The sequence below is a fragment of the Pieris napi genome, chromosome 10 (genome assembly GCF_905475465.1).
Source record: "Pieris napi chromosome 10, ilPieNapi1.2, whole genome shotgun sequence".
Classification (NCBI taxonomy): Eukaryota; Metazoa; Arthropoda; class Insecta; order Lepidoptera; family Pieridae; genus Pieris; species Pieris napi.
Window position 1 is genome coordinate 1,741,315 of NC_062243.1, and position 24,355 is coordinate 1,765,669.

At 35.9% G+C, this 24,355-nt stretch overlaps 2 protein-coding genes across 10 annotated transcripts in view; one reads left to right on the forward strand and one right to left on the reverse strand.

Moving 5' to 3' along the window:
* Positions 1-12,529, forward strand: part of LOC125053418 (cytochrome P450 6k1-like) — a 26,275-nt gene extending 13,746 nt beyond the window's left edge. For 4 of the 7 annotated variants that reach the window (XM_047654787.1, XM_047654786.1, XM_047654784.1 and 1 more), the window contains 8 exons: positions 3,705-3,908; positions 4,718-4,867; positions 5,276-5,460; positions 5,791-5,945; positions 9,000-9,118; positions 9,465-9,564; positions 9,880-10,128; positions 12,285-12,529. In XM_047654787.1, the coding sequence (XP_047510743.1) occupies positions 3,705-3,908; positions 4,718-4,867; positions 5,276-5,460; positions 5,791-5,945; positions 9,000-9,118; positions 9,465-9,564; positions 9,880-10,128; positions 12,285-12,460 (1,338 nt within the window). In that variant the 3' untranslated portion in view covers positions 12,461-12,529. The remainder of the gene's footprint in view (positions 1-3,704; positions 3,909-4,717; positions 4,868-5,275; positions 5,461-5,790; positions 5,946-8,999; positions 9,119-9,464; positions 9,565-9,879; positions 10,129-12,284) is intronic. The other 3 variants (XM_047654789.1, XM_047654791.1, XM_047654792.1) reach the window with 3 other exon arrangements.
* On the reverse strand, positions 1,935-23,865 carry LOC125053411 (ATP-dependent DNA helicase DDX11). Of its 3 annotated transcripts, none has more exons than XM_047654764.1 (15): positions 23,571-23,865; positions 23,315-23,435; positions 22,846-23,165; positions 21,940-22,106; positions 20,548-20,788; positions 18,587-18,854; positions 17,653-17,963; positions 17,098-17,274; positions 16,301-16,489; positions 15,870-16,058; positions 15,203-15,309; positions 14,670-14,830; positions 13,865-13,965; positions 12,851-12,938; positions 1,935-1,949 (listed from the first exon to the last, which is right to left on the reverse strand). In XM_047654764.1, the coding sequence occupies exons 1-14, from the start codon at positions 23,688-23,690 to the stop codon at positions 12,855-12,857; spliced, it is 2,556 nt and encodes an 851-aa protein (XP_047510720.1). In that variant the 5' UTR covers positions 23,691-23,865; the 3' UTR covers positions 1,935-1,949; positions 12,851-12,854. The 3 variants fall into 3 exon arrangements, with proteins under 3 accessions (XP_047510720.1, XP_047510718.1, XP_047510719.1); XM_047654762.1 differs by lacking the exon at positions 1,935-1,949 and adding an exon at positions 12,533-12,779; XM_047654763.1 differs by lacking the exon at positions 1,935-1,949 and having other exon boundaries at positions 12,798-12,938.
* Between the last annotated feature and the right edge of the window lie 490 nt (positions 23,866-24,355).

Here is a 24,355-nt window from a genome sequence, read left to right on the forward strand (position 1 = left end):
CTATGACTGTTATGACTCTAGAAGTTTACCAGACATTTCTACGAGAAGTTTATATGAACATACCGAATTATTGGAGCAAATAAAACTATTAAAATTAGAATTAGATTCAGCACACCAAAGAATTGAAAACCTATTACTTAAAAATTCTACGAAAAATCTTGAAATTTTAAAACAAAAGGAAACTATAAATAATCTATAACAAAATTATTCTTCACCTTATAAATATATTACTACCAACACCTTACTACAAAAGCAAAACGAAGTAAATGCGGAATTCGCCTGTAGTTCCTGCCCTTCCAAATATAAGGAACAGAATAAGCGAACAACACGAATTTCCCCCAAATATTGAAAACCAAAATCAGAATAATAAGGACTACTACCAATAGATGTCACTATAAGAACAACAAAATCAGTTATTCAAAACGATAATGTCATTACTTTAAATGGTCAAGCAACAGAAAATCAACCCAAAATAATAATATTTGGGGATCAGCAAGCTTGTGGCTTGACACACAAATTAATAAAATGAAGATTAAACATGCAAAAGAACAATTATAATATTACCTCGTTTATAAAGTCCCATGCTACGAGTGGACGTCAAGGGGAAAGGCACTCGGGAACAAATTCTCATTTTGCGCCAGATCATGGAGAAGTCAAGAGAATTTAATAACCCCGGTGTCATTTGCTTTCAAGTGACTCAAATCGCGAAATGCAACGTGGTCCAATCATATATTTATCTTGGGGCTATGATTTCAAGCAATGGCGGATGCATCGATGAGGTCAAACGACGTATGGGCATCACAAGAACAGCAATGGACAAAATGCAAAAAATATGGAGAAACAGGAATATAACAAAAGCCACGAAGACCAGGCTCGTGAAGACACTTATATTCCCCATATTTCTGTACGCAGCTGAAACGTGGACCTTGCGAGATGTGGAAAGGCAGAAAATAGACGCTCTGGAAATGTGGTGCTGGAGGAGAATGCTTGGGGTGTCGTGGACCGAGTTTCGTTCAAACGTCTCGATACTTCAAGAACTCGGTATTAAACAGCGTCTGTTCTCAACAGTACAATCTCGCATACTTACATTCTTCGGACATGTATCTCGGCGTGGTGATCAGTCCATAGAACGCCTTGTCATCCAGGGGAAGGTGGAAGGCACTAGACCGCGCGGAAGGTCACCTACGCGATGGACTGACCAAATCAAGTCTGCCGTAGGAGATTCACTCAATCAGTGCAGCAGGATGAGCTCTAATAGGTAACGATTGTGAAACGTCGTGAAGCGCATCACACCTGATTCTTCTATTACCACTACTTCATAGCGATCACGACCTCTCTGTCAAGAGTGTACCGGATAGGAAGAAGAAGAAGAACGAGTGCACAGATTTTGAGTAGTTGTATTAGTGAAATTAATAAGTCCATCATTAAACCTAAAGACATTATAGTATTAATAATAGGTGCAAACGATAAACGTCCATATACCTTTATCTCATAATTGTGTAATGTGTTATATCAATTGCGACAGCAAAAGGTGTTTATAACGAATAAACAATATAATACTCACTTAAATGTAAAATTAATTAACTTTCATCTAGAATCTATAATATCTAAAAAACAAACAAAACAAAACAAAAAAACACCTCTTCAACTTTTGTAATAAAATGTACACAGAGATTGAGTACATCCGATATCCGATTCGGTTATATACAGCATAAAACTGAACTATAAAGCCAGCGTGCAACATAGTCACACAAATTCAACTCACTCTGTACAATTTCAAATAACAAATTATCTTAAAATGTCAGGTACCAATACTATAAATAAAAACCAGCCTTCCAGCTGTATTTTTTTTCGTAGCAACTAATAAGCAAGATAAATTAAGTCTCATCCATCAAAATATAGCAGGGTGCCTTAGCAAACAAGATTTAATTAATATAGCCATCACAGACCTGCAAAGAAATTTAGGAAATGTAGACATCATATGTTTCACAAAAACTTTTACTAAACAAGGTAGTGAATCCAACGTTAAGATAATTATAGTTTAGTCTCTTCATGTTCTCGGCCTAATCAACGCCAAGGAGGTACGTGCGTCTTAATAAAAAATAATTTAAAATACAAGGAAATTTGTTATCCGAGACCCCCAATACCTCTCCAATGCGAGTATTGTGTCGTTGAAATAAGTAAATACAACGTTACAACAAACAAGTTAGATGTAATAGCTTTTTATATAATTTAGAAAAACTTTTAATTAACCTTTGCAGGAAACGCAACAAAAAACTAATATTATGTGGAGACTGGAACATGGATATATTAAAAAATAATAAAAGTTCCCGCGAACTTATCTCTATTCTTTAAAATAATAATTTATAAATCATGTAACGCGCCCAACACGTAAAAACTCCTGCTTCGACTTAATAGCAAGGAACATAAATGACACACAATCGGGCCTCCACTACTTGGCACTTTCAGACCATGAGACCGAACAATCGCTGACTTTTACACTCGAAGAAAACGAGAATTTTAAAGATATTCCAAAATACTGTTTAATACAGACGTTTATATAAAGACGAGAACTCAATAGAGAAAACACTCAAACATTTATTAGGTGTCTATCAAGCCTCACCGTCTCGGACGTAGACAGCTCCACCACAATAAAAGTGGGGACATCGTGTGATGCGACTATCGACGAACGTCAAAAAGCGTACAACTCATTCTCCAGGTCCTTCAGATGGGAAATCGCTAAGCAGCCAAATACACACTTGCATGCACCTGGACTAACGCTTAACATGGCATTACCATATAAAAGCCAAGAAAGAGCATGCTAATAATAAGCTTTGTAACATAAACTGGCTATTAGATAGAATAGCCGCAATCAGTCTAATAAACTTCTCATTACAAAACTGTAATAAAACCAATATGGTCCAATGGAATACTGCTCAGCAGGCCGCTCTAATATCGAAATCATACAGCGGCTACAAAACAAAACACTGCGAAATATGAGCGGTACGCTGTCGTTAACAAAAAACGCTGAAGAATTAAAAGAACAACCGAAAAATACAAAACGAGACTTCAGCAACTCGTCAATCTAGGTGGTCTCTTGGAAACGGCGGACTGCGTGTTTCGGCTGAGAAGGGCGAGACTTGTGCAGCTAGTTTGCGAGTTACGAAGATTTAAAAAAAAACAACAGGTAAAGAGATCTCAAGAAGAATATCTTACTAGTGGAAATGATTTTGGGCGATGAAGGAAGTTATGACAGGCAAGAATATAAGCATTTCAACCAACAGAATTCGAGATTAGCAAAATTATAAGTCGGAATGAGACAAGTTGATAAGTGGAGAACCAGGATCTTACACTATACAAGAGTAAGGGTCATTGGAACATCTATTATGGAGCTGAAATGGAAGTGGACTGAACAAGTTATACGAAGTAAATGTCCAGTAATCTGACAGAATGGTGTCCATGTTACGAAAATCGTGGTAAAGGGTGACGTACATTAATTTATTATTATTTACCTATGTATAGGCACAAGTAGAGAGATGATCGGGTTTGTAAATGCTGGTTTACTCACTACGTTTTACTTCGCCATACGTGTTCATTGCGCACAGAGAAATATTTAATTACCTGTCACAGTTGTGATGCACGACCTGTCTTGATAACCACATTCATAACCTGTAGACTATGAATTAATCGAGATTTTTATTCAGGGAACGTGGATGATCGAAATGTATCAGCGTTTCCCTAAAACGCCTGTCATTGGGATCTGGCTGTTCTGGAGACCAGCTCTGATAATTACCACACCGGAATTGGCAAAACGGATCCTCCTGAAGGACCATCACGTGTTCAGGGATAGGTTTATGAGCGGTGGTACACACGATCCCATTGGCTCGCTTAACATTTTAACCACCAATGTAAGTATTTATCTAATATTATTATAAGGCTTAAGGGTTTGAGCCAGTATCAGGAAATTTGTATAACTTTCTACCATTCAAATTTTAAAATCTCATTCTGTATTAGGCCATTCATTGGCCGTTTCGTTTTCATCGAGACTTCTGAGTAATATTTAGGATGAAATATAACAATTATTTTTGAAAAGCTTGCAAAATACCTTGCCAAAAAACACGAGAAAAGCTGCAGCCGGAATCTGGATTAATATTAAAAATGTGGTAAAACGTCAGGTGAATATCTACAGTGAAACAAAACTCATGAATATAAAACAATTATTTCAATACAATACCAGCTTATTAATCTACAAAATTCTAAATAACTATATACAGTATACACACTAACATTACTTTCACTAAAATAAATCAAATTCAGAAGCGCAGTTCACGACGCCCTCACAATCTTATTGTACCTAAGTTTAGAACCAATAACGGTAAAAAAACATTGAGCGTTGGGGGAGTGCTGCGGTATAATAGACCTCCACAAAATATAAAAAGTGCAGACAGCCTGGCAATATTTAAATTTAGACTAAAAGACCATCTCTTGAGTGATCCCAGTTACCTGTGTAAATGAAAGTCCACCCAAGTTCTTCTTCGCTAATTCATCCTTGAAGCTCTTTAATGACCCACGACGAGATAAATTGTATCTTTAGTATATAAGTTCTCATGTAAGACAGACAATAGTCACTACTATTGTCTGTTATGAGAATAAATGTCTTTAAACCTAATATCCCATATGAAAAGTAAAATATAATGGAGAGAACCGTGAATTTTAGGATCCTTTATGGACGGTAGTTCGTCGTCGGATTTCAGCAATTTTCACTGCATCTAAATTAAGAGCTTTACAACCTCTAGTCGACACAAAGTCAAGACAGTTGATAACACGGATCAAAAACACTGAAGATTACAGCAAACAAAATTTGAGAGTAAGTAAAAACATTAGTAATATAATCATTAGGTTGATATTAAAAACTGCATTTACTTTGAAGTATAGATCAACGAATGTAATATAATCAATATTGAATGTTGCAATTGGGACTGTATTAGGTATCAAGTAACCTAAACAGTTAAGATTTTTTTTTTATCAAGAAAATTTCCGGTTCTTCTAATAGTTTTTCAATATTCTCCATAGTTGAGGTTTTAGCCTATACCTTCAACTAGATTTCCAGTAGAGAGTAGATTTTAAAGACTAATCTCGTTAGCAGTTTCTATACATTCAGTATTGAATTAGAAAAACAATATTTAACTGCCAGTTCATAGAAACTCAATCGAACTTGTTACAATGTTTACCAAAACACCTATGGATGGCTCTTATAATATTTGCGTATTAACAGAAATTGTTTGCGGACTACACCACGGATGTATTTGGAACAGCTGCGTTTGGCGTTGAGACACACGCTTTACGCACCGGAGAGGATCCAATGAGAACTATAACAGAGGCCTTCATGACCTTTGATTGGTTCAGAGGACTCTGCTGGAGCAGCATATTTTTCTTCCCAGAGTTGACTAAATTCTTCAAGTAAACCCAATACACTTAAAATAACACACATACAGTATAACAACTTATATTTCTAACTACCCTCGAGATGTTGAAAATCTCATTATGACCGGATTTGATATCTAAGTTATGCCTCAAAGTTAATTTACAGTCTAATATAACTAGTACATTGGACAAAGAATCTCGACTTCGTTTCTATTACTTGTCACTCACAACTTACGTCTGATATAGGTGTTGTTATTTGCACCTTCGAATCCGAAACGAGCATTGCTCCGACATGAATGTATTAATATCAAGTATGCACATATTATTATATATTTGAAGCTTCTTTTTCTTTCGCTTTTTTTTCAGTTTTACATTATTCCCAATTTGGGCGACAGATTACTTTAAAAAAGTGTTTGCTATTGTCGTTGCCCAGAGGAAAGACAACGTTATCAAAGATCCTAAGGATCTGGTAGATGCTTTACTAAAAATGAAGCAAGATGGCCCAGTAATAGATGGAGTAGGTGAGTCAATATAATTATTATAATAATTGCGTTATGTAGAAGATAGCGTGTTCCTATTCCGGCCAAATAAGAAAGAAATAGCACAGAAATGCTAATATGAAATAAGTATTGACTGTGTAGGGGTTTATGTATTACCTACACACATCTTGTATTGCGAAAATGTGTAGCGTACAATTGGTAGCGCCGGATGATTTTCTCGCACGCAATGAGACTAAGTAATCATCGAACCGCGAATTCAAGGCCCTGAAAAAGCTTCGTCTGTTCGTTTAAGGGAATCTAATAAACGTCAGCGTCATAAGTTTGTCAGAGATATGGAGCTTGGAGAACAAAAGCCTTCGCAAGATTAAAGGAACACGCCGAGGATAAGATTCCTAGTGACACATTGAAGCTACTCTGGCAAAAATGTATGCCTATTTATTATTATTTCGGACATCAAGACTAATGCACAGGGGGCTGACGGAATTAATAGGGATAAGTTTATTTTAACGCTTCCTATTACTCTAAAGATTATAAAAGCCATAATAAACAAATCTCTTTTAACCTACACCTTTCCATCACAGTGGAAGATAGCCCTTTTTCGGCCAATTCCTAAAATAAAAAATCCAATAGAACTCAAAGACTTAAGATCGCTCAAAATTCTCCCTTGCCTTTCAAAGATCCTGGAACGAGAAGTTTACAACCAAGTCATCCAGCATTGCGAAGCCTGTAACATACTACCTGCATTTTAGTCAGGTTTTAGAAAACTACTGCATTGCTTAATGTAGTGGATAACTTGATCTCAGCTGAAGACGAAGGCAAACCGTCCAACCCCACTTTTTTGACTTCTCTAGAGCTTTTGAATGTATCAATCTTCCTCTTCTTATTTCTAAGCTGCGTTTCTATGGTCTTGACAATATATCTACTTCGTGGTTTAGTAGTTATCTCCACCATCGATATCAGAGAGTGTTTTTTTCAGGAAGTGATGGGATCCGTGTTTCATCGTCTCTGGGCCTTGTCGACTGAGGAGTTCCTCAGGGATCTATTTTGGGACCCCACGTATTTATCCTATATTCAGCAGACATAAATTCATGTATACAAAATTGTATAACTGCTAAAGCATAACGGTTGATCCAGAGGGTACAAATACATGCGCCCGGTTTTTTGTTACCATACCACCTCGCTCACATGTCACCCTCTATTTGAACAACCTAAACTTTCTAACAATGAAAGGTCGAAAAAAGTTGTATATGGCATGTTTGTTATTTGATGTAGTATACTCGTATACTAAACAACCTGATTATTAGTACAAAAAGCTCCTCTGACGTAGTAATGCCAACAAGCACTAAGTTAGGAGTTGTACGATTAAATGTTGGAATGATATCCCTCCTCCGCTGAAGAGTCTTCAATTAAAGTCAAATTTTAGTCGCAGCTATAAGATTCATCTATTGACTCAACAAAAATCCCACGAAATCTAATTTTTAATCCGCCCAAAACAAGTATTCTTATTTTTAACTTTTAATTTTATTATATTTACTACACAAGACTTCATTACTTACAATGCTAAATTTTACTAATATTACGTATTATTATTATTTTATGATAAGTATTATTAGATACATTCCTTTTCTTTCTTTTTTTGCGACTGAGGCGCAAACTAGCTGCTATGGTCTCTGGCACAATGACCAGCGCTGTGGAACATTCTGCTCCTCAGCATAATAGTGAACCAGTGCCAATTACAACCACAGCACACACGCATTACACACTTGAAACGAACCGAATGGGAAAAGGGATTTTTTTTATATCTCTCATTACATTTTTTATTTAATTTTTTTCTTTGATTATTGTTATTTTGTGTGTTTATGTGTGTGTGTTTTTATTAGAATTTGAGATTAGGGAACCTCTAAGGAAAATTAAAGTAAACAAGTCAGTGGGATGAGACAATATATTCGCTGGAGTACTCAAAAGATTTAAAAATCATGAGAGACTTTCGTAACCAGATCTGGGAATCGGGCGAATGGCCAAAGGACTGGGCAGAAAGGCTCGACAAAGTGCGAAAATTCTCGAACAGTATTCTTATATATAGTTTCCGGGCGGTAACAATCATATCCGCAGCGAGAAATACTCAACAAACAGGCCGGTTTTGTCAAAGGTCCGAGGACGCGGAAACAAATTGGAAACGCCAGGAATCTCATAGAAAAGAGCCGTGAATTTAATTGTTGTTTTTTTTTTACGCACAACGGACCAATTACGAGTCTAATTGCGGAGAAAGGAGTCCTACTACCCTTAATTGTGTTTTCTCGATTATTTGAAGGCTTTCGACTGCGTACGATGGGATAGCTTATGGAAAATCCTTAGCTCAAGAGGTGGGTGTTCTATAGCACTTAGTGGAACTGATTACCAGTGTATGAGAAGGGAGAACGAAATCAGGGTAAACGACATAGAGTCTGGGCCTCTCAAACCGCAAATAGTCTGTCTGTCTCCTCTTCTGTTCCATATTTATGGCTATTTTATTATGAGGGTAGCGCTGGAAGATCGGGATGGGGGCATCTCGATTGGAGGCGCAATCAGCAAACCGATACACAGATGACACAATGTTATTTGCCTCCTTGGACCGGGAAATAGCGGAACTGTTTACCAGAGTGCAACAAGGAAGCGAAATGGTATTACTCTCTATTAAAAGACTGTATCACGTTCAACCTGCTGCTGCGTAATTATTATATTTGTTTAAATTGTGTATTTAATTTGTTATTATACTCTGGGTTTATTGCAACGTAACGTGTAAAGAATAAATTATATTTTCATTTTGTTGGACATGAGTTTTATATTATTATCGTGTAACGCGACACGCTTGCATTCGTCTTATTTACATTGTACAAGTTTTTTTAAAGTGATATCTCTATTATTATTTTTATGAAAATTATATGCACTTTTTTCCTACAAGGGGGATAGTGTAAGGGTTTATGTATACCACACATTTTGAATTGCGATAGTATGTAGGGTACAATTGAAATTTATTATTAGTTGCCGATACCGCGACATTATATGCAACACCTAAAATGTGAAATTGACTTTCAGTAATCACTGACGATGTTATAGTATCGAATGCTGCGACAATGCTTCTAGGAGGATTTGAAACATCAGGATCTGTACTCACTTTTACTTTGTACCATTTGGCGTATGAGCCCGAAATTCAAGTAAGTTTGCAAGAAAAAAATAAAAAAAATCATTTTTAAATCTGATCAGCCTCCAGGGCCTGACACACGCCGTCGACTTTTTGGGTCTAAGACATGTCGGTTTCCTCACGATGTTTTCCTTCACCGTTCGAGCAAATGTTAAATTCGCACATAGAAAGAAAGTCCATTGGTTGAAGCCACTAGGCCAACACTGCTCATTCAAGAATGTCTTATTAAAATCTATAATTGCCTACACACAGACGCACCCCTCATTCTTTAAGATTCAAATTACGTTTGAAGAGCTGGTGTATAGTTAGTGGTGAAAACCACTATAGCTCTTACACTAAGAAATTAATTATCATTCCAGCAAAAATTATATGAAGAAGTCTCGAAAAGTAAAGATGAATATGGAAAATTTGAAATATCGACACTCTTAGAATTACCTTATCTTAATGCTGTTGTCAAAGGTAAATTGAATTAAATTCATTAGGTAACATAATAAGAGATACAATATTCAATAAGAATATTTAAAATAAATCATGTATCAAAAGAATTTATATTTTTTGTTGGTTTCATTGCTGTGTTTAAATCGACGATATGAAAGTTTGCGGTATTTAGTTTGCATAATTGTATTATTTCAGGTAAACCAAACAACCGGAAATACGTACTTGTTTACGAGCTTTTTTGAGTTACGAGAGAATTTTTCTTCACTTACTATATAAAGCTTACACTCTGCTCTGTATAAGTCCTATAGCTTATTAGTTTTCCTAACATTCTTTCAGAGACACTACGGCTCTATCCTCCAATGGGTTGGCTCGATAGGATACCGTCACAAGACTACCAAATTGATGAAAAATTAACAATAAAAAAGGGCACACCAGTCTATGTAAACAATATCGGCATGCACTATGACCCCAAATACTTTCCAGAACCATTAAAATACGACCCAGAAAGGTTTATGCCAGGAAATGAGCAAAATATTACACAATTTACTTATTTACCATTTGGCGAAGGACCTAGGATGTGCGTAGGTAATTTTATACTATCATTTAGGTCAAAATAAAACAAAATAAATTTTAACAAAACTGTGTAGGTACATAGGTACTTGTACTTATTATAGTATAGCAGGCTAGTGCTTAAAAAACGTTGGCGATAAATTATTTTTATTAAATTTAGCAACACAACCTTTTACTCATTTGAATCATGTTTAGTGTCATCGTAAATACAAAAATAATTGGATTATTATTTTTTTTCAATCAGGTTTTGTATTTAAAAAAATACTGACTTTAAAAAATAATATATGATATAATCAATAGTTATTTTTATTAAACTAAAAAATTTTTTCCTAGAAATAATATACATGGCAAAACGACGTTTGCCGGGTCAGCTAGTTTTACTATAAAACTAACAGTCGGCATATTAGTCATCTTAGGTTTGCGGATGACATCACTATTTTGGCAGAAAATCCCAAAGAATTAGAAGCATCAAGCAAGCAAGCTAGACAAGGCGTGCTCTATTCTTACAAATAATGCAACGAAGACCAAGATAATGACCAACAGGCAAAAGCCAAAGTTCAATATTTGAGGAAATAAAATAGAATATGTTACAAAGTATACCTATTTAGGGAAAACAAATATCCTTTTAATTGTATAAAAGCTTGGAATATGTACTGATCATAAAAAGAAATATTAAAAGGAAACTACAGCCTAGATCTAAAAAACATTGTTATGGACACTAGCATCCTCTCATGCATGGTCTACGGCAGACAAACCTGGACGAAAGAGTGAAGTCAAAGGTGACTAGTGCCCAGAGAGCAATGGAGCGGAGCCTAAAAATAAAACAGATCCACACAATTCGAAGTGACCACGACCACGTCATGGCGAAAATTATAAAATTATCACACTAAATCACCGACCTAACCTTTTTTTTTTTTTTTATTGTTGGGAAATCAATTTACTGACCCCCGCGCCGGGGCAACGATTTAAGGGCAATAGCGCACTAGCGGCCAGGCCGCAGCGGCCAGGTCGCGGCGGCCATCGAGATAGAAACCATAGTATGAAATCGCCATAAAGCACGCGCACCTGGCCGCACGCGGCCAGCGGCCACACCGAGCCGCAGCGGCCAGCGAGATCGAAGCGACGCATTTGCGGCCAGTGTTTGGTCGCTGATCTCGGCGGCCACTGGGATCAATTGCTTTGTAGTTAAATAAGCAGTGTGCGCGCACTAGCCGCGGCGGCCGCACGTATTGTGGAACTACAGCGTGTTTTGTAATCATTGCGATGTCTTTCGACACGCAAAGATTTATAACCGAGATTGAGACAAGGAGGGCGTTGTGGGCATGTCCTGTGAAGACTATGCCAACCGTGACTTAAAGAGGATGATGTGGGAAGAGATTATAGAAATATTATAATAAATTTGTAGTTGGCATCGCATATAGCCATCAGCACAATAGAGAAATAGTTTTTGGACCCAATATTTTTTCCTTTTCTTTTTCTGCTTCTTACTAACATACAAAAGCACTGCTATTTCCTCAACGTCCATTTTGAAGCGCGCTGTATAAGCAACTGTCTATCGTAGCCGCCTTTTTGGCCGCGTTGCAAGCCGCAACCCCTGCGGCCAGGCCGCGCGTCTGGCCGCTGCGGCCTGGCCGCTAGTGCGCTATTAGGGTAAAAGTGGCGCAGGGAGTGTGGGAGTCAGTCCGTATGGTGCAATGGACACCTACCCACTAAAACCCAACAGCCCCATCTGTTCACTATGGACGGTAGGCGCGGTAACAGTTTCCCTTAATCCGTGCAATCACCGACCTAACCTAACCTAACCCATATTGCAAGGTACAAATAAAAGATGGACCGCCGAAGCCACTCTTGAGAGGAAGGAGGAAAAATAAACGTGAGAAGACCACAAAAGCGATGGGCGGACTTAGTTAAGGTTTATAGGGAGAATTGGATGGAGGAACAGATCTAAATGGAAAAAGATGACTCCTGAAAAGTTCAGGAGTAGGCCTTTACCTAACCAATACTGCAGAACACAAAGAAACGGAAATAACAATAACTAACGTAGAGTATAATAACAAAACTTACAACTATGATATGTAATCTTTTAAGTGAGGAATTAAAAAGGCTTTATTATTATTTACTATAGAACGTATCAACATACCAACCCATTATATGAAAAATGTATCTTTCAGGAATGAGATTTGGTTTAACGTCCGTTCGTCACGCATTATCGAGTTTGGCATTGAAATACAAATTCGAGCCAATACCAGGAGCGCCGAAGCCTACGGAAGTGGAATTTGAGAAGAAGGGTCTTTTCTTGGTCCCTGGACAACATATGGCCATTAATTTTATACCTAGAGACGTCTAGAGCATTTTCCTTAATATACAGAAAATACTTAAGTTAATAAATAACCACATGGCTTATAAAATAACTTTACGACCATAAAAAAAGCTTCTAGAAAATCGAACTTATGGATTATTAAGCTGTTTACATATTATAGCAGAATATTACGCTGTTTTGATGTAGTTAATTCTATTATTACATAATTCTTAAGTGTTATTTTTATTAAAATTGTATGTGAACTGGAACTAGCTTGACATTTTTGAACTAATTTTGAATCCTTTAAGAACTTCCGAAAAGGGCGACGTACTGACGAACGAATGTATGTCAGGGTTACCAGTTGATCCTATAAAACAAAACAATGTTTATAAAAGCCTTTATCAATGTGTTGAGTTATCGTAAAAATAAAATACTTACAATGTTATCGTTTATTTTTATGTTTAGCAAAAAATTTTGCTAAACTGCTGACAGTTTGTCCAAAACTGCAATTTGAGATTAATGATTTCTGTAATAAAAATTATAAAAAATCTAATATCACACGCTAATTTGTCTCTATCAATCTTTAACAATGGGGCCGTTTAAGTATTACGTAAGCACTATAGGGGGGAGGGGGGAGGTTTTTGATTTTCTTATTTGGTGATTACGTCAACAGTAATTATTTACTTTTTTACACATATTACCCACAATTAGTATGCTTGAAAACGAAATGCATTTCGAGGATTCCTACAAAAAAAATGATACGTTTATGTGCTATTTATTATTTTTGAGAGCTTTGCTTACTTTTGCTGACAAGAGGAAGGGGGGGAGGGGATAAATTGCAGTAAATCTGCTTACGTAATACTTGAACGGCCCCAATACATAGGCATTACTTTTAGTACAAACACGTGCAAATATACGAAAAACATCGCCCTTATCTTGTAACTCGCAACATTGAAATTCGATGTCGATCTCTCATCATTTGTAGGATTTTGAATCGCAACTGGTCGAAATCACTATTGAAAGCTAGAGTAGGGCATTTTTCAAAAATCTTGTCAGGCCCACGTCCAAAGGTAAGATTACATTTCGATATACTATAGAAACCTGAGGTCATGCATTCGAATCCCGGCACAATAGACAATTAACACTTGTAAAACCGGCATGTCTTAGACAACTTCATACCTATTAATAAGAAACAGGCACAGAAATCTAAGACACTACGCTACTGGTTAATAACTTCAAAAAATATAGGTGTAATAGTAATTTTTTTTATTTAAATTACTAAATTATTTTTATATTTAATTAGTGAATTAGTTTTAAATTACTTATTATTTTAAAGCTAGGCTAGATCGTAAACTATGTTTGTGTACAGACAGTATATAAAAATTTAAATTATTAAGTCGGTAACAAAAATGCCTAGTTAAAATTATGTACAGATGATTTTATACAATGTACCTGTACAAACGAAGGCAGTGCTGTGATAGTCTGAGTTCTTGAATACCTTTCATCCACCAACAACACTGTCGCATAGTCATTCGCGTGACGAACGGCCCGCCCTGTTTAAACATTCAATCAAATCACTTCCATGCCATCCAGTAGATGGCGGTAATTGGTAATAATATTTTTTTAAATAGAGTGGATTTCAGTAAAACTGCAGTATAATATATTTTATAATAAACCATAGACAATATTTGTATTGTTTTTTAATTAAATACGTTAATAAAAGCTAATATAAATAATTTTAATTGGTCCTTCGAGCCGGATAATCATGAAATTGAAAAAAAGAATGAAAAACTAGCTACTTCATATATTATTCTTGAATTTTACCATTTTTGATTAAATTCATATTATATAGAGATCTGTGGGCTATATTTTCAAGTCTCAGGTCAAACATCGAAAATTTATTCTAAATGATCCTCAAAACAGCTCTAACTAAAGCCCGTGAACTTCAACACAATGGGCATAAAACGACAATTGACGGCACTCGAACGTTGATTGAGACTTGAGACAAGTTTCCAAATAAACCTCTATATTTTAAATGAAGGTTTTTATGTTATAGCTTCCATTCCACCTTGACGTCTGGAGCTCCACGACAGAGCACTTACGACCACTACTTTATGGAACCAGCTGCCATACCACATTATGACTTGATACCTTCACGGGAAGAGCGTACCTTACAGGCCGGCAACGCACTCGCAAACCTCCCGTGTGTGTTGTTATGGGCGGGGGTAAACGCTTAGTTTAAGTGGATGAAACTTACCTATACATTGATTGACAGCCTTCATACACAGGTTTTCGTAATAAACGGCGCCAGCGCCCGGCGTGGCTCGGTTCAAAAACGCCATTTTCTCCTTTAGCTCTGGAGATTTAACATTGGGGTACGGCATACCAATCACCAGCACACAACGACCCAAGTCATCACTAAATAAAACTCAAAATTTTACTAACCAAATATCCGTCATAAGTTCACATACATACGTAAAAACATGTTCAATTATCACATAGTCATTCATGTTAAATAAGTTGTGAAATGTCAACACTATTAGAATATTACAACACTATTATTTTAATCTATATTATGTTTAATAAGTATTTCTTTCTATATTTCGATAGTATAGTTTTCCAAAAGATCAAATTTAATCCCTCAAACTTTATATTGAATCGCAAAATCTACCGACTTGGAGAAAGGTGTGTTTTAACACCTAATATTTTTTGTATTATAACTATTCATTAAATATTCTATTTGATACTGGTTTTGAGATATAAGGCTTTTAATGCACAAACAAAATTTACCTAAAATTTAGTCCTTCACTTAGTTTTCCCCCGACCACACTTAATAATAATGCACCATTTTGTTCTGAATGTTTTGCGTTCACTGCGGATGCGAACTTTTGAAGTACCTACAAATAAATTAAATGTGCTTTTATTTCGGGTACTTATGGGACTAATGTTGCATTCATTAAATTATACTTTAGTCTGCGGAAAGAGAACCGTCATGTTATACAGGACCAATCTCTTCTGTCTCTTCTGACTAAATTCCTATTTGTTGTTCACAATAATTATATACTTTTGATTCGGACTATGAGTGATTTGTCAATATAAAACGGTAATTCAGTAGTGAAGCCAGAAAATTCTTTGACGGTTCTTTTTTCGCAGACCAAATGTCAATTTCTACAATAGATATAATCTATGGTAGCGGCACTTTGCATTAAGTACAATAATAAATTATTTGACAGTCAAAAAAATATTTAGAGCAACAGCTGTTTTTTTTTTATTTTACAATTAAGATTTGGGCGTACATGTACTCGTACGTCGTCTAATAATCGAAGGGAGACAATTCTATACCTAATTTATATTTTCGTTGTGTTGTCAAGTGACAACGTCTAACTATGCACGTACGAAAAAGCAAGACTCATTGTCCCGTTACGCTCATTGTACGCACGCAAATTTATCAACATACCTGATCAACATCAGATGCCGATTTGGGCTCTCGAAAAACGGCCTTTCTTTTTGATATGGCCTCAATAACATTTGTATTCTTCAAATGTTCATACACCTTGTTCTCATACGAGTACGAGGGTAGAAAGCAAACTATACCACCGGGTACTATGCTACATATATTTCTTAATATACGACCGACTTCATCCAGCTGGAAAATTGGAAATCAGATTTGTAAGAGCATGGTCACGTGACCAGGCGTGATCTAACGTTGTTAAAACATTTGGTGGTTGGTAGTTACACAAAAATGGATTTATCACAGGCCATAGAGAACGACGGAAATATATTATCTATGGTCAGCAGTAAGAATTCACGTAAAAAAAATAATAAAAAAATCTATTAACTAACTAACTCTGATAATACAGATTATAAAACACACATGTAAAAACTTACCAACTCTTTTGACATTCGGTTCTCATAAGAAAAGTTCAACATGACGTTGCCCGGTCCTCGTGACAAACAGACGCCCAAAACATTCTCCGAAGGCACTACATGGTCACACTTCACTATATTCACTACATCTGTGTTTAATAGCGACTTAAATTCACTTAAAGGTTCCATTGTCCCCCCCGCTACGACCACCTTAAAAAATATTATTATGAAATAAATAAAATATATGTCTTGTCATATCTTAATAGACAAGTAGGTGATCGGCCTTCTGTGCCTGACACGACCGTGACGGCCGTCGTTCCATAACTGAGCTTTTTTAAGTTTTTGCCGCGCACCACCACCACTATTTGGAACCAGCTGCCCACTGATTTATTCTCTTAAAAGACCGGCAATGCACTCGCGAGCCATCTGGCAATGTGGGTGTCTATGGGCGACAGTATCTCTTAACTAGGTGACCCTCCTTTCCGTTTAGGGGCAAAAAAATCCGCACATAGAAAATATCATTATACATATTTATTTTGGAAATACAGTGTAAACTCTTTATAACGTCATTGGTAATATGGAAAAACTCTCTATAACGTAAAACGTAGTAAAATTTATTTGGTTTAACCCCATACCCATTATACAATTGGTATAACCCAATATACATTAATTTTTCCTTCCCTATAACGAATTAAAATGTCCGGTCCCTGTAAATTCGTTATAAAGAGTTTACACTGTATATGACGAGATCTGTTTCATGTTTGTTTTCATAAAAATAATACTCTATCGTAAAAAAAAGTTATTTACTTTACACTTACTGATCTACACTGTTGTACGACATCTTTGAACCGTTCAGCGGGGTTTAACAATAGATACTTTAACAGGGCGTTTTCTCCGTACTGTACGAGCACGCGTCCGTACTCACTGCGCTCACATAACATCTCCAAGAAATCCAGTAGAGCGTATAAACTACTACCCGCCGATATTTCCGGTACCTGGAATTATTAAAAAATTAAACATTGAAACTGTTTCTGGGCACATAATAATTGGAAATTAGAAACCTTAAGCTGTTTCTGGGCATAGAATAATTGGAAATTAGAAAACTTAAGCTGTTTCTGGGCATAGAATTATTGGAAATTAGAAAACTTAAGCTGTTTCTGGGCATATAATTATTGGAAATTAGAAAACTTAAGTTGTTTCTGGATATAGAATTATTGGAAATTAGAAAATTTAAACTGTTTCTAGGCATAGAATTATTGAAAACTAGAAAATTCAATTGTTTCTGGGACTTAACAATTCTAGCGATAATCTGTTGTATTAATTCCTCTTGCTTTATTACAAAACATGGGACTAAAGATAGTATATATTTATACTTGATTAATTCCGCTCGGCACTGGCTTCAATTCCTCCTTCCCTTCATTTTCCTCAACTCTATCTTCTTTCTTCTTCGACATATTACTCAGAAAATCCTTAAACGACTTTTTTCTGTCGACCGTATTCTCTTTCTCTTCCAACTCTTGCTGACTGTACCTCATCGAGAATCCATGCAACTTCGGTGCTAAACGTGCTTTCCTACAAAACTCAACTAAAGGGCGGAGATTCAAATGATCAATTTCCGTTTTAATAACGAAATCTTCAAGTGTATATATTTTTGCTTCTTGCGTTTTATTTTGTTTTAAATCACCTGGAATGTTTGAAACAATTTATAATGTCTCTTAGAATTGTTGAGTTCTTTGTGTATGTGTTGTGATTTAGGAATGATCCACCCAAACCCAAGCTTCAGGGAAACCTGAACTCACGACCTCACACAGCGCAAGAATTGATCCATTATGTAGAATCGCAGACATAAGTCTACTTTCAAGCTGATCTCGGAGACCAGATTTATTAAACGTAAGTGTAGATGATAGGACGTATTTTACTTCAATATTAATGCCAATGCAAACGGAATAGTAATATAAGGATATGTCACCCTAATCCTTCTTAGTATGAATCATGTCAACAGTCACACTTCATAGAAAGTTTTTTTGTAAAACGTTACGTGCGGGGCGGGGATTGAATTACGCGTTATTGTTCATATTATTTTCGACTTTCCAGTACTTTACAACACATAATGGTAACTTTTAGGTATAAAGAGTCACCGCGTGGTCACGAAACGTTTTACTATGGGGTACAGAAAAACGTTACGGCGCGTAACATGGGGGGGGGGTCAATAATCTCCAAAAATTGCGTGACGTAATACTTGAACGCTCCCTTACTCACTTTTATAGGTATTAAAATCATGGTAAATAAAATTTAATAAACACTCACCCACTAATTTCCCGACAACAAAGCCAATCTGATTCAGCTGTAAAAGATTTCGACTGCTCAACTTCGCCCTATACCTATTTATATAGAATTTCAGGTACAATTTTACAGCCGTCAACTGTTTCATATTAACGGGCGCCGAGTGAGCATTCTCCAACGCAGCTGTAAGCCCATGGGCCTCGTCCAATATGAGAATATTATTTTCGAGTTTGAGATTAATGCCACTTCGCGCTCCACTGCTTACAATACCAGCGTGACTTATTAGAACTACCTGTAAGGTAGGTTACCCGATTAATAACACGAATTAAAACGAGTTATTCAGAGGTTAAAAAGCGCTGGTTAATATGACAAAATTTAAAAATCGCGTCACATATGCTTAGCGTTCAATAATTTAATACACTGCCCTATGACAAGACAAAGGTGAATAAAAAATTGTGTTATTTTTTTAATGTAACAGGGTCACGGGCAGTAGGCTCATCAGATGTTATGTGATACCGCCACCCATGGACACTCACATTGGTTGAAGGCTCACAAGTGCGTTGTCGGCCTTTTAAGAATTGGTTCGCTATTTTTTGCAGAATTATTGAGAGTAATCTCTATAAAACATGGTTTTAAAAAGCGTTATGGATTAAAATAACCTATAAATAATTAATTTATCAAAAAAACAAATAATCAAAAATATTTTTATACGAGTTATTATTATTATAGATATTTGTCGAATAGATAGATGACGAAGCATAGTTGTTAACTATGTCTTCGCCTGTCTAACTCTAAAACTATCATGGAGGATATTTCTTTGATCTAAATTATTTTTTTACTTATTAATAATTAACACGTAAAAAATTTACGTAAGTTGACAAAGCATAGTGCGTCACAGGGACTGGTGCAACGCCATCTTGGTTTTAGCGACTTCATGAAATTATGAATATTTAATTTTAATTTTCAAAGGCTTACCAGTCTTAAATAACGAATTGTGTAGCTTCAAGTCATTAATAAATAATCTAAAATAGTTTTTAAAACCAATTCAACCTATTATTAAAAACAGGGTTTTTTTATATATCTAGGACCCCTAATAGCCTATCAGGCATGCGATCAGGCAGACCTGTAACGTAGAAACTAGGCAACAGGGGAATGTCAAATCTACCCTTTCCCAAAAATGGACTTTATTTCCTTAAACTAGTCGTATCTGGTAGGCTTGGCGTCTCCCGCCGGGTCCAGAAATATCCTCATGGGCAAGTCGGACCTACCCACGGCACCCGCATCACCTCTTGCCCGCACTTGGCTCTTGACAGTCAACAAGGAAGTGAACCACGCACGCGGGGCTTGTCTTCAGTTTGAATCTGTGTATAGGTCAGTACTCACATACGGTATTACTCGATAGTTTTACTCGAAGTCGAGTAAAAATCAACGTGTGGACCGCATAACTCACAGCTCGAAGGCTCGCACCGAGCAATTAAATGAAAGTAATTTCCTTCGAACCTACTCGAAGCGAGCCGTCAATCTTGACTCGAATGTGTGTACGTGACTGCGAGTGGTGCGAGGCGAGGGTAAGTCTGGTACTGTTTATGGTGATTGAAAAACGTGTTTTTAAGAGAAATGGATTTGCGAGTTTATTGCAAAAGCGCTATAGAAGACTTTATTAACACATATAGACAGTGTGAGTGTTTATGGAATGTCAAGTCCAAAGATTACTCCCACAAAAATAAGAGAAATGAATGTTATGATAAATTTTTTCATTTTCTTTGATTTTCTTATAAAGCACTGTGAGACTTGCTAAATACAGCCACCGTCTCCTTTGTTGCACAGACATCCTTTGCCTCGATCGGTTCGATGAATACTGAACGACGCGCCTCACTCGATAGATCAATGCTCAATGTGTGGACGAAAGCCCATGCCATGGGTTTTACTCGACAGTTTAGCTCGATCGAGTAATACCGTATGTGAGTACTGACCTTATTACTTACCTCGGAATCATCCAAGGCCATTCTAGAAGCATAATACGGGCAGGCCTTCAAGATCTTCCCACATTTAACTAAATCCTCCATATCCATAACATCCACGAGTAATCGTTCCTTCAATTTTGTTATATTTCCTTGATTATAGTACGGACAACTTGTGCACGATTTAGTCTTTGTTTTTTTTGTTGCCCTACCATCCATATCTGTCGAGGTTGGTTTAGATTTAGACTTCTGTAGGTCTAAACATCTGGAATATTTAGGCCGGCCTCAAAAACATGTTACGGGATATAACAGAGCTACAGTAATACTAGACACACTTTTGTGGCCGTTGTGTTTATTACTGGTCTATACAGCCATATATATGGCCTAGATAGGTACATTATTATTGTTCCATTTCCAGTAAATTTATTTGGATCTAGTACAAAAAGTGTAAAATTAGAAGCATTAATATGTATTTCTTTACTGACGAGTCATAAGTGTACATTACCTATATAATTAAATGATTTTTTACTTTACTTTAAATACTGGCAGTGGCGTAACTATACCATCTGGGGCCCGTGGAAAATTCTTTTGATGGAGCCCTATCAGTTAAAATCGTCACGTTGTACTCAGTTTAATGCTAATTAACTTCGAGATTTTCAGCGTACTCAACACGTCGTATATGATTACTAATGGCCATAGACCTCCTCTCTTAGGCGAGAGGGAATAGTCTGTAGTCCCCACGCTTGCCCAATGCGTATTGGAGACTTCACATTCATCCATAGAACATAATATCTCTTAGGCAGGGGCCCTCTTGGGTCGGGGACCCGTGGCAATGTGCCGGCCCTGCGACCCTATTGTTACGCCACTGAAAACTGGACACATTTCTGTATCCGTTTCATTAATTTTAACTCTCTAAGTTGTCTCAGTATTTGAAATATTAAGATAACTTGTTCACATAATTTGTACCAGATTCTATACCCCGTAACATTAAGTCGCTCTGGTATAATATTGGACTAAGAAGTGTTAGCCTAGTGGTGGTAGTGCGACTCTCATCCCTTAGGTCGTACGTTCGATCTCCGACCGTGCACCAATGGACTTTCTTGCTCGCACGGTGAAGGAAAACATCGAGAGGAAACCGGGTTGCCTTAGACCCAAAAAGTCGACGGCGTGTGTCACCTACTTGCCTATTAAATTTAAAAATGATCATGAAACAGATTCAGAAATCTGAGGCCAAGACCTAAAGAGGTTGTAGCGTCACTGATTTATTTATTTATTATTTATAGTACTGGACACACATTTATCTGACAACTACCTAAGATCCCATCATGAACAAGCAAAACATTTACTGGCCAGGGTTTGAACCCAGGACCTCTATGTTGTAAAAACTATACTTGGTTACTATAACTATACACTTACCTCTCATTAATGAGATTAACATTCTTTAACTTATTGACATCTGAATTGATACAGTAATGCTGTCTAGACGCCAAAGTAACAACTCGGATATTATTATTAAAATTGGTTCTCTTTATTTCACCCACAAACTGTGATAACTGGCTGTGTGTTCTACTACTTATGTATATCTGGAAATACACAAATTCATAAATTTATAGATTTAATAGTAAAGACCAAACTAAGCAAACAATAATTATATTTATTGTACCAAGTTACTAACAAAAATGGATGATTGAATACAAAAAAAACTCCACGGTGTGTCAGGTATAAAAGGTTGATCACCTACATGCCCATTAAGAAAAACATTATATCATAAAACAGATACAGAAATATAAAGCCAAAACTAAGGTGCCCTGGTTTTTTTACCTAACAAAGTACTTAGCCCTAACAGAGTTTCCTAGTACTAGTATGACCTTGCAGTTCACCTGCCTTATACTGTCTTAGATCTAATATACTAAATAGCAAAAGAAATGTATTAATTTGAGGTAACTTATTTACACTCATATAAAGTTAATTAATTAAATAAATAAAATATTTTGTATTGTCAATACAAGTATCCGCTGATAAATGGACTAATCCAATTTTTTTAAGTATTAGGTCCAGAGTAAATCAGATTCAAAACTACAAACTCTTCAGCTTTTAAATATAATAAATATTACACAAAGGTTGATAGGAAATATTTCCTCCAACTGTAAATTACACCTGGACACAAGATGTCATTACAATTCAAAAATCAAAGTAACTTGTAATCTTATAGTGCCATAATTTTGTTAATAAATGTGGAATGGTCTTTAATTTTCTGATATCGGAATGGTCTCTAATGAGGCAATCATTTAACTTTCAGAAAATTAAAGAAACATTACAAACCTTAGTTATAGGATCACTCTCTTCAACCGGTTCCTCAGACTCCGAATCATCATCATCTTTTGCCTCTATTTCATCAATCATAAGATCATCTTCCAAATCAAAATCATTTTTATCATCAGACTTACAACTGTCATCTATAATGTTTTTCTTAAAGTAGTGATCAATTTTATTTAAATTGGCTTTTGATGCCGCTACTCTCTTCTGAAGTTCATTGAAATATTCTTCTCTTCGTTGTAATTTGTGAAGTTTTAATTGTAAGCTGGCAAGTGCTTGATTATTTTTTATTTTTGTGTACTCTTCTTGAAGCCAGTCATCTGCATCTATATAATAAAAATGTATTACCCATTTAATGATGGTAAAAGTTCTATTATAAAAAGTTTGGATTGTTATCATTAGAAACAGATAATATTTTATTTTAATTCAAAAATATAATTTGTATTCTAAATATAATATAAAAAATAAAGGTTACCTGGAATAAGAGAGTTTGCTTCATTAAAATCTGATATCTGTTTTTTAATATCTTCTATAAGAGCTTTGTTGTTATCTTTAAGCCACTGTAATGCTCCGCAGCAAATACTTAAGGATTTTCCCTGTAATTTATATTTTCTATAGGTATCGACTTTAAAAAGTAATTAGGTTGCAGTACCAATACTTTCATGAATATATAGGAAAGACCTACGAAACAGAAAATATATTTTGGTACAATATCTAAAATAAATACTTACTGTACCAGTAGGACTCTCGAAAATACCCAGCTTTCGATCGTCTATTGTTTTATAAAGTTCACTCATGAACTTTTTCTGAATGTCATATGGTTTGAAAGGAAAAGAAAACTGCGGTTCCATTTTAATCTTTTCTTCTAAGTAAAATTGGATTATTGGATCCGTCGGCGTCCAACAGTTTTGATAATAATTTATTGCAAACTGCAAAGCATAAAATTAAAATTCACTCATCAGTCACCGGTTGCCAAATATGTCCAGTGTCCACACTCCACTGTCCAGAGTCCAGACTCCAGAGGCAAAGATGGAAGTGATGGAACAGTTGTAACTAATCGTACCTATTATGAAAAAGAAGAGTTTAAAACTTTAAAATAACGATTAACGTCGTAATTACAGTTTTTTTTAAATTTTTTATATATTATGGCAATAGTTTTATTGTATTACAGTTTTTCAAAGAGATTGTTAATGTTATATTGTGCATACTGTGGAACTTGCACGAGCTGTCACTGTCAAAGGGTCATGTACGATTGTCGAATACTGATGGGTAAATCAATTATCGAAAGCGCGGGAAGTGTTGAATTAGGCGGGCGCCTTTTTTGGCTAAACTTTTGAAAATTAAATAAATTTAATATTACAGGATCAGTTAAGTTGTAGAGTGTATATATATTACTAGTTATTGTTGATTATTTATATTTTTAGTTTCTTTCGCCTGGTTGGTAAGTAATTTAATTGTATTATATGTAGATAGGAATTTTCACTTGGTGTTCATGTTGGAGCCCGAAGACCCTGGA

Excerpts from the sequence above, each read along its gene's own strand:
- LOC125053411 (XM_047654764.1), bottom strand. The coding sequence starts at position 23,690 with ATGGAACCGCAGTTTTCTTTTCCTTTCAAACCATATGACATTCAGAAA. Across the intron at positions 17,964-18,586 it reads TGTTGTCGGGAAATTAGTGG|GTGATTTAAAACAAAATAAA; the intron begins GTGAGTGTTTAT and ends CAAACATTCCAG. Across the intron at positions 16,490-17,097 it reads TCGTACAACAGTGTAGATCA|GTGGTCGTAGCGGGGGGGAC; the intron begins GTAAGTGTAAAG and ends ATATTTTTTAAG.